This window comes from Cynocephalus volans, chromosome 8 (assembly GCF_027409185.1).
Source record: "Cynocephalus volans isolate mCynVol1 chromosome 8, mCynVol1.pri, whole genome shotgun sequence".
Taxonomy (NCBI): Eukaryota; Metazoa; Chordata; class Mammalia; order Dermoptera; family Cynocephalidae; genus Cynocephalus; species Cynocephalus volans.
In genome coordinates, this window is record NC_084467.1 from 20,440,310 (window position 1) to 20,452,990 (window position 12,681).

General features: G+C 45.3%; 1 protein-coding gene across 3 annotated transcripts in view; it reads right to left on the reverse strand.

Annotated features, from left to right (window-relative positions):
- Positions 1–11,632, reverse strand: part of PAFAH2 (platelet activating factor acetylhydrolase 2) — a 31,641-nt gene extending 20,009 nt beyond the window's left edge. The window contains exons 1-4 of one of the 3 annotated variants that reach the window (XM_063105416.1): positions 11,559–11,632; positions 4,778–4,915; positions 3,693–3,846; positions 2,834–2,930 (exon numbers count right to left, since the gene is read on the reverse strand). In XM_063105416.1, the coding sequence (XP_062961486.1) occupies positions 2,834–2,930; positions 3,693–3,846; positions 4,778–4,867 (341 nt within the window). In that variant the 5' untranslated portion in view covers positions 4,868–4,915; positions 11,559–11,632. Of the gene's footprint in view, positions 1–2,833; positions 2,931–3,692; positions 3,847–4,777; positions 4,916–9,193; positions 9,252–11,558 lie in introns of those variants that run through there. The other 2 variants (XM_063105417.1, XM_063105415.1) reach the window with 2 other exon arrangements.
- Between the last annotated feature and the right edge of the window lie 1,049 nt (positions 11,633–12,681).

Sequence of the window (12,681 nt, forward strand, 5' to 3'; positions counted from 1 at the left end):
GTTTAAGTTTCTTTTTTTTAAGTTCCTTCTCCCACTTTTCTGGGGGAGGCAGCGAACTGGACTTAACAGCCAGAGAGATTTCTGACCTCTTCCCAGTTCAAACTGTGTAACCTTGGGCAAGTCTGCCTTTCAGAGCCTGTTTGCTCGGCTTTAAAATATGCATCCCCACCTGCCTGCCTCACAGGAATGTGTGGGAACCAAATGAGACAATGGCTCAGTGCAAATGGCTAGGTTAGGGAGTATCTAAATGCACATGCTTCTCCCTGGGCTGGGAAAACATAGTCCTATGACCCACAGGAAGGATTTCAGAACCCAAACTAACCACAGATGCAACAAGAGGAAACAATGTCACTTATCCTCCCTGCCCTTTTTCTTGGAATTTCACTCTGGGTAGTGAAGAATATTTATTTATTTATCTATTTATTTATTTATTTATTTAGTGTGTGTGTGGCTGACCAGTACAAGGATTGAACCCTGGACCTTGGTGTTATCAGCACCATGCTTAACCAACTCAATTAACCAACCAGCCCTAGTGAAGAATATTTATACTGGCTCACCCAGGTCTACTGAGGTGTAAAGTCTCAATAAAGATTCTTAGACCCAAAAGACCACCTCCAAAGTCATGTGCTCATCTGCTCTCTCTATAAACACCTGTGGGCTCAGCAGGAAATGATATTTTTCCCTGCTAGTCTATAATATTCCTAAAGTCAGGGACTCTTACCCACTGCTGAATGCCCAAATTTGGCACAAAGCAGGAACTCAATTCATGCAACCTTAAAGCCACATTGCTGGCCAGCCACCAAAAAAAGAAAAAAGGGGAAAAGCAACATTGAAGACTATCTACTTGCTTTTCTAGCCTCATCTCTACATCTATGCTTCAATTCCTGCCTGGGCTATAGTTATGTGAGTCTATATTCTGGCTCCTCTAAAATATAGATGCAACTTCCTTGATTTGTTTACCTCTGTATATCCCACCTTCCTCTCATGCCAAGGGGCTGGCACAGAGCAGGTGCTCAACAGATGTCTGCTGAATGAGTGAGAACCTAGCAAAACACAGCCTTTGTATTCATTCAATAAATATCTATTGGGGAACTACCGCTTTCTAGTCACTGTCCTAGGTCCTGGTAGCAATGAAAGACAGACATATTCTCTACCATCATGGAGCTTACCATCTAGTACGAAAGACAGACATTAAAAAACAATTACACGGGGCCAGCCCATGGCTCACTTGGGAGAGTGTGGTGCTGATAACACCAAGGCCACGGGTTTGGATTCCTATATAGGGATGTCCGGTTAGCTCACTGGTGAGCGTGGTGCTGACAACATCAAGTCAAGGGTTAAGATCCCCTTACTGGTCATCTTTTAAAAATAAATAAATAAATAAATAAATAATTATACAAATAATTAATTCATTATAAATATGTTAAGTACTGAGAAGTACAGATTGTCTTATGAAGCACATTATTGGAAAACTTAACCTAATATAATATAGGGGTCAGGATGGGTGTCCGTAAGACAGTGACATCCAAACTAAGACCTTGAAGGTAACTTGAAATTAGCCAGGCAAAAGAGAAAGAGGGAAAGAGGAAGAGAAGAGCAGAACAGTGATTATTCCAGCAAAGGAAATAGCCAGAAAGCACAGCACAGATGAAGACTCCAAGGCAGGAAATAATATTGCTTTTGAGTAAGTGAAAGAAGGTCAGTGTGTCTAGAGAGCTCGAGTCAGGCAAGGAGCAAGAAACAAGGCTAGAAACTTTCTCTTGGACCTGCATCCAGGTAAGACCATGAGAAGAACTGAATTAAGTTCAAAGAGCTATTTAAAAGTCTTAAGTAGGGGAGGAACATTCATTCATTTATTCAACAAATATTTATTGAGCACTATTATATGCCAGGCACTATTCTAGGGGCTGGAATGACAAGTTTATATTTGATTATCTTCCTGGCTACAGTGTGGACAATGGTTTCAGGATGCGGAGGCAAAAATAGATGCCTTTGGGATGTGTAACATTCTGGGACACCAACTAGGCATATATGTTGAAAGATGAACAGAGAGAACACTCACAAGTTTAAATAGGAATGCATGTACTACAATTATTAAGCTCTATAACACAGCAAGGTGTAGAAATCAGAATTCATGGGAAGAATTCTGAATGGATACTGAATTATGAAACTTAAGCCAGTTTCCTAAAGTCTGGTAAAGAGGTTTTACAGTTCACCATGTCCCTGTCTGCAGAGAAAGGGAGAGGAGAAGTGACATGGGTGTACACCTAGTAGGTGCCAACCTAACCGAATCCTCACAAACCACCCTGTTGGAGCAGCATCCCCCCTTGGCAGATGATGAAATCTAGCACCAGAGAGTTATACAACTTTCCCAAGCTCACAAGAGCACAAGTAGGATAGCTGAGATTTGCAGATTAGGCCGCTTGCTCCATGAGTGCAGGCAGCAAGTCTATCTTATTTACCACTGCGCCAGTGCCACACACAGAGTCGTCCCTCAACATATGTTGAATAAATGACCCTCCAACTATAAACCTCAAGTGCCTTCTAGTATTTCTGGGCTGTTATCCAGGAAGAAAATTAAAAGTGTCTACATCAATGCTGGAACATGAGAAGCGCGGGATGCGAAGGCTGCCGAAAGGCTCCACCAGGTGAAGGCAGCTCGGGAAAGGCCATCGAGAGAAGACAGACCCAGTGCTATGGGAAGAAGCAGATGGGTGATAAGACAGCTAGCAGAAAGAAATGCCTGTGTTTCTGCCCTTTGAGAATAAGTTAAGACTCAGCAGCTGTCACTAGGCAAGGAATATGGCAAAGTCTGGGGGAGAGAAGGTCTTACCTGAAGCCTCCCAGGCCATGTGAGAAGATGATCAAGGGGTATCCAGAGTCCTTTGTCTTAACAGGGCCATTCCAGCTAACAGGCAGGCGACAAGATCCTAGCAGAGACATGAACTATAGAACCTCTGGTTGCCCCAAAGCTGTAAGCCCAAGGGCAGCCTGGGCATAGGCATAGGTGGGGACATGTGTTCCTTCCCTCTGGAAAACCACCATTCACCCCTGAGCAGCCCAGGGTAATCAAGCACCTATTTTTTCCCTTCTTCTTCCATCAGGAGAATAAACACAATAGAAAATGAGAAGATAAATCCAAAGGGACAGTACTGGGGTAAATCACTGATATGCCAAGGCAGTGGGTAGAATTTCTAGGAGTGGGGCCTTTGGGGGAAATGGATGATTCAGTGTGGCCCTATCCAGAAGAGGGGAGGACTGGAGGTGAACTGCAGGAGACTGTATACTCCTTGATAGTTAAGAATGTTTCTTTGATCTACACAATTGCTGGCAGAGAGTGGGAATTAATACAGGCTGAATAAATGAGTAATAGCTGCCATTTATGGAACACATTCTATGTCCCAAGCACTGCATAAGAGGCTTTACATACATTCCACACTACAACCCTGCAAATGTAGGTATTTGGACAGGTTAAGTAACTTGCCCAAGGCCCACAGGTAACAAATGATAAGAACAGTCTAACTCGATAATGAAAACTCTTACATGTATAATTCTTTTCCAACTCTTGACATCACACTGGCTAATGGATGCCCCACTACAAACGGGCTGGATAGTATGAGCTTTAAGGTACTGTGTCTGCTGGAAGTCTCCCAAGCAACTGGGAAATCATCAGGGATCAGGCCAGCCCTTACCCACAGCCAGGTTGAACAGCAACCCCCCCCAGCGTTTGTTAAACTGCAGGTAATCAGCCAGGCCAGCGCAGTACTCATAGCGGGGAATCCACAGGGGCTGCTCCGTGGTCTCCTCTGCCTCTTGGCAGGGATAGAAGAGTCGAAAGAAACTCCCCTGCAGGAAAGAAAAAAGCAGCTGCTCAGACAAGAAGCTCAAGCCCTGCTAGATTTCCCAACAGGCACACTCAGCAGGCACTAAAATGGGGAAACTTACATTCAGAAAATCCAGAAAGAAGCAATTTCATTTTTAGCATACATAGAAGGCTTATGTTATTTCGAATAGCCAACTATGTTTTGAATTACATCTGGAGGATGGCACCCAAAACATTTTGAGTGCTTGGGACACTGAAAGATTTAAATCTGGCCCTGAGCTTGGGCCTGGAGAAGCCCCAGGAGCTAGACATTGGCCCTTGTACTGAACAGGGTGGTATCAGTGAGTCACCCGGGCCACTCCTCCAGGCTGGCCCTTGGTAAGCAGCAGCACACTCATTTTACATTGGAGTAGGTGAGGGGTTACTAGGAAGTGTGTGCCTCTCACACAGAAAGGGGGAGTACGAGGGCCAGCAGGGAAAGACCTAGGAACTGATGGAGGACAAGTCCAGGGGTCAAAGCAGGAGGGGAAAGCAGATGAAAGCAGGAGAGGAAAAAAGGAGACTGTCCTCCTACCCAGGTTGGGAGTCAAAGGCCAATGGCACATGCCCATTGCTCTTCCTCCCATACACTCAGATTAGGGTGAGATGAAAAACCTTTCCAGAATCAGGCATCTGCCCTCAAAACAGGTGAGAGGACCTGTGAGCTGCCTTTGAAGCTAGAGCACCCCTTGCCTCCTAGCTGGAAAAAGTACCCACCATCTCTGTCTATTGGGATGTTTCTAATACTTAGAAAGAAGAAAAAGGTCAGAGAAGCAGGGGGCTTGATAAGCAAATCCAGACCAGCTCTAACTCAGTTTCCCCCACCTGGAATTGCACAATCAGATTTTCAATCAATAAGTCACATTACAAGCAGAAGTAGTGGAGATGTGCAGGGGCAGAGCTGAAGACACTTACCTGGAGACTGTGGCCCTCCATCACATCCCCACAGCCCACGAGGTGGGGTCCTGTGACAGGTGGAAAGCCCACGGACTGGCTGATCCCCATTTCATCGTCAGTTGAATCAAATGACTCGGGCAGTGCTGAACTTGATGGCTGGAGGGTGAAACACAGAACAGCCTCTTGCTGGTTTCCTCTTGGCTTCCTGTTGCTCATAGTGTCCTCTGCCAACCCTGTCCAGCCCTCCTTGTCACTCCAACCTCCCTGCCAGTCACTCATTAAAACTTGCACATCATCTACTTTGCTACACTGACTTTGCCACACTGACTTTGCCAAAGTTTAGGGGCTGCTTTCATTTTGTTTGGTGGGGTGAGGAGATGGTCATAAAGAGGAGAGAGATTCCATACTATTCAAAATCCACTAACAAGTGTTTATTCAGCACCTACTAAGTGCCCAGCAGAGCAATGACTGCTGCAGAGAATATGACACAGATCTTGCCCTCAAGAGGATAATAATAAACCACTAAGATCTATCATTTACTGTCAGCACTGTGCTAAGCCCTTTACATACATTACTTCACTTCATTCTCTCAACCACTCTCTGAAGTAGGTACTGTTAAGACCCTGCTCTCTGCTTCTGCCATCTGCCACGTGATACCCTGCTTTGCTGTGAAGTATCACTACCCACCAGCAAGGATCTCATCAGATGTGTTCCCTGGACTATGGACTTCCTAGCCTCTGAAACTAATGGAAGAAGAATTCCAGATTGTGTCATGATCAAAACCATTAGTGGTGTTTTTTTTTTTTTTTAAAAGATGACCGGTAAGGGGATCTTAACCCTTGACTTGGTGTTGTCAGCACCACGCTCACCCAGTGAGCTAACTGGCCATCCCTATATAGGGATCCGAACCCGCGACCTTGGTGTTGTCAGCACCACACTCTCCCAAGTGAGCCACCTCAGTGGTGTTCTTCTTAGAGATAAATAGAGATACTCATCACATTCATCCCATGGATTAACTGCAGGGACTGCTCACCCTGCAGACACTAGGAGTTTCTCAAACTGTGTGTATTTAAAGGGAACACATATGGGAAATATTTTATTAATTTTTTATTCAATGACTGCCCACAATATGCCAGGTACCTACCTCTAAAAGGGAGAAAATGCCACCTTACTAAGTGCCTAAAAGAAGCAGCTTCAGATCCACCTAATCAAGTAAATTTGTGCCAAGGATCCCTCCCACCAAAAATAAAAACCAAAAAAAAAGGCCCCATTTTGCAGATGAGGAAACTAAGGCACAGAGAGGTTGAATAAGTTTCCCAAGTTACCTTGTTTATAGGTGGCAAACCCAGGTCTGTCAGTGCAGAAGCTGAGCTCATAACCATTATTGATCCTGCTCATGCAGAGACTCAATTATTCATATACAAAGTCACTGACCTCAAGTCACTCACCACAGTGAGCCTTGAAAGGTGAGGAAGTTCAGAGAGGCAGGGAAGGAGGAGGAAAGCACTTTTAGATAAGACATAATATAGAAGCAAAAAAAGGTAGAGATAAGGAGAAGTATGATGTGGGCAGGAGATCAGAGCCTTCGCCATGACAGCTGTGCCCAGGTCCGACTGGATGACATTCCTACGACTTAGCTGCTTCCTAAGCTCGGGCCGATGCCGCTGCTCCCCATCCTTCTTCAATTCCATCATCACAAACAGCATCATCATCATCACACTTCCTCTGTGCCAGGAACTATGCTAAGTGCTTTACATATATTATTTGATTTCATCCTGACAACAATCCTCTGAGATATATTATCATCTTATTTCACAGATGAGGAAACTGATGCTTGATAAAGTTAAGTAATTTACCCAAGAACATAAAACTAGCAGAGCCAGGATTTGAACATGGGCAATGTGGCTGTAACTGGAAAGTGTGGTCAAACCTCCCAGTATCCATTACCTTGTGATTTGGGTGGGGCTGACCCCTCCCTAACCTCTAGAGTTGGGTCTTAATTAACACTCACCAATCAATCCTTGTTACCCCCTGGTTAGTATTTGGATGAAGAGTGGGCAATGACATTAATGTGGTCCAACCAGTAAAACTCAAGACTTTGGTTTGATGTTGAGGGGAGAAAAAGCTCTTTCTTGTTTTGAACTAGTGTGATGTAGAGATGTCACCTGTCAAGTGGCCTTGTACTGTTGCAGCCACTTTGCCACCTTGACAATGAAGCTACCCATGGTGGATGGCAGAGCTGGGAGAATCACAAGAGAAATGAAGTCACATTACTCGTGAAGACACTAAGAATCCCCGGGGGTCTGGCCGGTTAGCTCAGTGGGTTAGAGCATGGTGCTGATAACACCAAGGTCCAGGGTTTGATCCCTGTACTAGCCAGCCACTAAAAAAAAAAAAGAAAAGTAAAAATCCCTGGATTAGACCATACCTGAAACCTGACCCACTACTAGACTTTCTAGCTACATGAGCCAATAAATTCCCCTTCCTGTTCAAACCAACTGAATTTAGAACTTCTATTGCTTGTAACCAAAGCATCAAAATGGATACACTGAGTCCCAGGCTCACATTGTTAATCATTGCATTATTCTGCTTCCTTTAAGATGCTCTGGAAGGGATCAGAGAGTTCAACTCAAAGCATGTCTGGGCAAGAAGAGACCTTAGAGATCACTTCTGTTAATCCTCCCCACAATCATCTCTCCTCAGCCCCAGAACATACATGTGCTTTATTGATGAAGAAACCAAGGTCCTGAGAGATTAAGTGAGAGGCTCAAGGTCACAAGTGCAACTGTTATTATGCACAGGTCTCCTGCTTGCCACCTGCCTGGTTTAATGGAAAACCGCAAATAATCCTAACCTCATTCTATGTAACTTTGTAAGATAATACAGACTTGACTTCCTCATTTTGTTCCTCTAAGGCCAATTTTAAAATAAACCCAATTCTTTTAAAAAAGAAGCTAAGCTCCTGACGCAGTCATGGATTGTTTAGCCAGAGTGAACACGGATGAGTGCAGCTTAGCCTCAGACCCTGACCTTTTATCCCACCTTGTTGTTGAGGGTGTCCACACAGAAGATGTATAGCTGGGGCCACGAGACATGCGTCACCTACATGACAATGAAGCAGCTGCAAGTTCTGTTATAAAAGAGGTATATAAAATGCCACAGTTCTGAGAAGAAAGCTCCTTTCACTTGGGGATAGAGGGCACACGAAGATAGGAAAGGCTGGGCCGGCCTGTGGCTCACTTGGGAGAGTGTGGTGCTGATGCTGATAATACCAAGGCCACGGGTTCGGATCCCTATATAGGGATGGCCGGTTAGCTCACTTGGGAGAGCGTGGTGCTGACAGCACCAAGTCAAGGGTTACAATCCCCTTACCAGTTATCCTTTTTTTTTTTTTTTTTAGAAAAAGAAAGACAAGAAAGCTGTGACCAGGCTTGGAGGGTTGCAGTCCCTCAAGTGCTAGGCTCAGGAGTTGTAATCCACTCTGGAAATGAGGTCATGGATATAAGAGACATGAGGCCTGAAAGACCCACAATTGAGGCCCAGCTCCTTTGCTGCCTAGCTTTCTGACCTTGGGCAAGTTATCTGATCTCCCTAAGCCCAATTCCCCATCTGTACACTGTGAATACTATCCATCCTCATAGGGTTGCTATGGTGATAAAGTGAAGGAATGCATTCAAAGTACCTAGTGTAGTACCCGATGCTTAGGAAATATCCAGGAAATATTTGTTGATTGAGTGAATTTGGCAACTGAGTGCATTTGGAGAGTCAAGGGAGAGGGAAGAGCCAAAGATGAGTCAGGTTTCAGGATTTGGTGACCAGGACAACAGTAGCTTCTTATGGGAAGAGATTTTTGTCTCACCCGGCACAGAGAACAATGCTTGGAATAAGAATCAGGATAAGTGGACTTGAAAATAGCCAGAGGGGAGCAGAACTCTCTGGTGGTCCTGGTAAGTTTCTGAGAGGATCATCAACTAAATTCTGTTTGGAAATAAATAAAAACTAAACAAGCTAATGGGCCAGAGTGAGGCTAACACAAAAATGAATCTGTGTTTCCTAGGATCGCATTGACTGATGCCCAAGTAGGGTAGGGAAAATCCAATCTTACTTGCAAATTCTGCCAAAGAACATACAGAGTTTCCAGGGTCATTTCTAATAAATGCCATGGAATTTTCCAAGGAAATCAGTCCAGGTGTCTCTACCTTCTTTTGCTCACCTCTAAACAATTCATGATGGTGCTCGTCCAGAAGACTTTTCATCCATCAAGGCCCAGTGAAATCTTTAAGTCCTCTGTGAAGCTTTCCCAAGTCCTTCCAGCCTTTCCTCCTCTCAATTCTGAGCACTGTCCATATCCCTCATCTGGTAACCAATCACAGGCTGCCTTAGGGCAGCTCTTGGATTTGTACCTATTCTAGCAGTTTTCAATCAGTGACTTACCTGCAACAGTGGTCCACATAGGAGCTAGATGAGAAGTTCCTGAACCTATCATCACAATCACCAGGGGAACTTTCAAAAATGTATGTTCTAGGGCCCCCACTCCCAGAGATCAATCAGGTTTTTCCTTTTTTTTTAAATTAAAAAAATTTGGGGGGGGGGGGCGGCCCATGGCTCACTTGGGAGAGTGTGGTGTTGATAACACCAAGGCCACGGGTTCAGATCCCTATACAGGGATGGCTGGTTAGCTTACTTGGGAGAGCGCTGTGCTGACAACACCAAGTCAAGGGTTAAGATCCCCTTACCAGTCATCTTTAAATTTAAAAAAAGAAAAAAAGAAAGAAAGAAAGAAAAAATTTCTTTTAAAATTATTTCAGTCAGGTTTTTAAAAGCCTCTCAGGTGTTTCAGATCAGCAAAGTTTGAGAACTTCTGGTCCAGATGGTGGAAAGGGCTTTTATTTCAGGTGTGTGCATGCAACAAACACTTATTGAGTGCATACTGTTCTGGTCCACCATTCTCATGACTGAGATTTCACTTTGTGTGATCCCCCTGGCCACCCAGAAGCATGTTTCTGCCAGTCACTAGGCTTAATGTAGTGTCCTGCAAATAGCTGGTTTCAGTCATTTATCCAATGAATGCTATTTAATTGTTTTACATACTTATGCTTTATCTCTTCAGATATACTGCAGGGGTAAATACTGTGCTTATACTTCTTTGTAGGCCAAACCATCTATACACATGCTTTCCCCACATAGTAGGGACTCAATAAATGTTCCTTCACTTGGCTTTGATTTAAATCCTCTCAGTTGTCTTTAATCTCTGACTTTTTTTAATCTAAAAATAAGGCTATATGGGATAGTGGGAAAAGAAAGGCTTTAGTGACTCTAAATCCCACCTCTGCCACTTATTAGCTGTGTGATCTTGAGCAAGCTCCTTAAACTCTAAACCTCTGATAATTTATCCACATGATGGAAATAACTACTCATGAGGTTGTTAACGATAATTAAATAATGTATGTAAAGCACCTGACATATAGAAGACATTATAACTATAGAAGGTAGCGATAACTATAATTATTTTAATTAATTGCATGAACTCTCTGAGCCTAGGTTCCTTCTATGTAAAATGGGGACATCTCATCAGTGAACTTTAAATATGAAAACTGATATTGCCTAGGGCCTGGTACATTTTAAGTGCTCATAAAATGTCAGGAACCTCAACAATGCTATGTCTCTCTTTCATTAACAATGCTATGTCTGTCTTTCATCATAACCAGCCAAGGTCTCTTTCATTTTTCCTGGATTAAACTCCCTGGCAAAATGGATTATTTCCTCTCAGATTTTTCAGGCCTGCCACACTCCCACCAAAGCCAGAGTCTACCAAACAGTCCCAGAAGGGCCCAGAGGGAATAGATGGGGCTTATCCTGCAGCTGTCCTCTCCTGCTGGGGCCCTGTTTCTGCTGCCCCTCTACCAGCTGTGTGGATTTTTCATTACTGGCTATTTGAGAACAGAGTCCAAGATAAGCACTTCTCTGGTGCTTCCTTTCAGACAAAGCTCTCTGGAGACTAAAAGCTCACTGGTCTGACCTCTGGTCTCGAAAGGAAGTGAGGAAATACCATACTGCTTGTAAAGAACACCAAGCGCTCAAGGGAAGGGCTTGAACTACAAGGTGGCAGATCTGACTGATAAGGGTGTTCCAGAGCATTAATAATTGTAATAAAAATAATCGCTGTCGCTTGTGAAGGCTTTACAGTTCATAAAGCACTTTCACACGTATTAGCTTATTGACTCCATAGCACAACCTCACCCTAAGACTGAGAGAGCAACTGTCATCTCCACTTTAGAGATGAAGAAAGTGAGTCCCAGAGAGGTTGTATGGTTTGCCAGAGGTCACACAGTGAGAGGCAGGGCTGGATAGGCCCGGGTCTGTTGACTTCGAATTCACAGCTCTTCTGCGGACCGGGGAGAAGGAAAGGGGACCCTTCTTCTTCCACCAGATGAAAAACAGGAAGGTGAGGATAAGAGTGAAGCGCAGAGAAAGTGTGGAGGAGCATAAATCCAAGTTTCAGGGAGAGGTGGGGCTGGGGGATCTGGGGAGAGCTGTGGGCTCAGCGTGGGGTTGCGGGGGCTGGGTCCTGGGGCGGGATCTCAGGGTGGGATTCCTGGGACGCCAGGAGGGAAAGCGCGAGACAACGGTGGGACGGTTAAGGGTATGAGTAGATACTGGAGGTGTCTGAATAGGAAACAGAAAGGATGAAGGTTAATGTGCAGGTCCAGGGGATTGAGAGACGAGGAGGCCCCTAACCAGATGGAATACGAAAGTCTGCAAACGGTTCAGAACAGGAGCTTTCTCCAATAACACTTACCCAGTCAAGTTGATCCCTCAGAAGAGTCCCAGACCTTTTACTCAACGAAAACGAGAAACCTCCTAGGAGCCCGTGGTCCTTTGGTAGTTGTAGTTTCCAGGACTCAACATAGGCGCTTAGAAGCATTTCTCGCCTCTTTGTCAGGAACTACCACTACCGAGGTGCACCGCGCGAGATCGCGCATTACAGCCCCAGGACTACAATTCCCAGAGTTCTACGCTACCGCCGTCTTCGAGTGAAACTGCCCAGGGCCAAGATGCGGGACGACTTCTCCCCCTGGTGGTGGTAGGGACAACCGCCACGATTACAGTTCTCGAGCGGAGGATTCCTATCTGTGGTTCGACTAGTAGCCCTCCGCCTCACCGTCCCTCAAATAGTTCCCGGGTGTGCCTAGAAATAGCCGGGGCTGGGCTTTACTATGAGAGATGGGAAGGAGGTCGGAGGTTTCTTGCGCCACCCGAGCTCCGTACACTTTGTTTCCTGTGAGAATAATGGACTGCATTCAAATTAAGGGTACACTCCCTGCCAACCTGAACCTGTTGACACCCGTGATTTTCCATTGTCCGTCTCAAGAGACTCACTGGCAGAGCACAGGGAGGACCCTGAGAGACCGGCTGGTTCACATCCCACCCCAGCCCCGGCCTCTCCGTCCACCCCCACTTTACTACCTTGTGCTGGTTCTTAGGGACACGCTGCTGAGCGAGATGCCGTCCTAGCCTGGACAGAATCCACAGTCCAGGAGAATTCAGACAAATGAATGATTACAGCACAGTAACATGTGCTCTAGCGAGGGAAGCACGAGGCGTGGCAGGGGAGTCTTGCAAAGGAGCGCCTGCCCGGGCCTGGGGAAAGGGAGCCAGGTCAGCAAGGCTTCTTTGCGGGACAGAGGTTACAATTGAGACCTGAAGGGAAAGAAGTGGGCCGGAGTACAGGGACTGTGAAGAATGTTTCAGACAATGTGGTAAGTTCATTGCTGGTTGGAGCAGAGTGTGAGGGGTGCAATGGAGAGAGAGAGAGAGCTTGGAGAGGTCGGCAGGGTACCATCCTTAAGAGTCCTGTAAACTTCCATAAGGAATTTGGATCATTCAGGCAGCTCAAAAACTCTCAACGGCTCCCTATTACC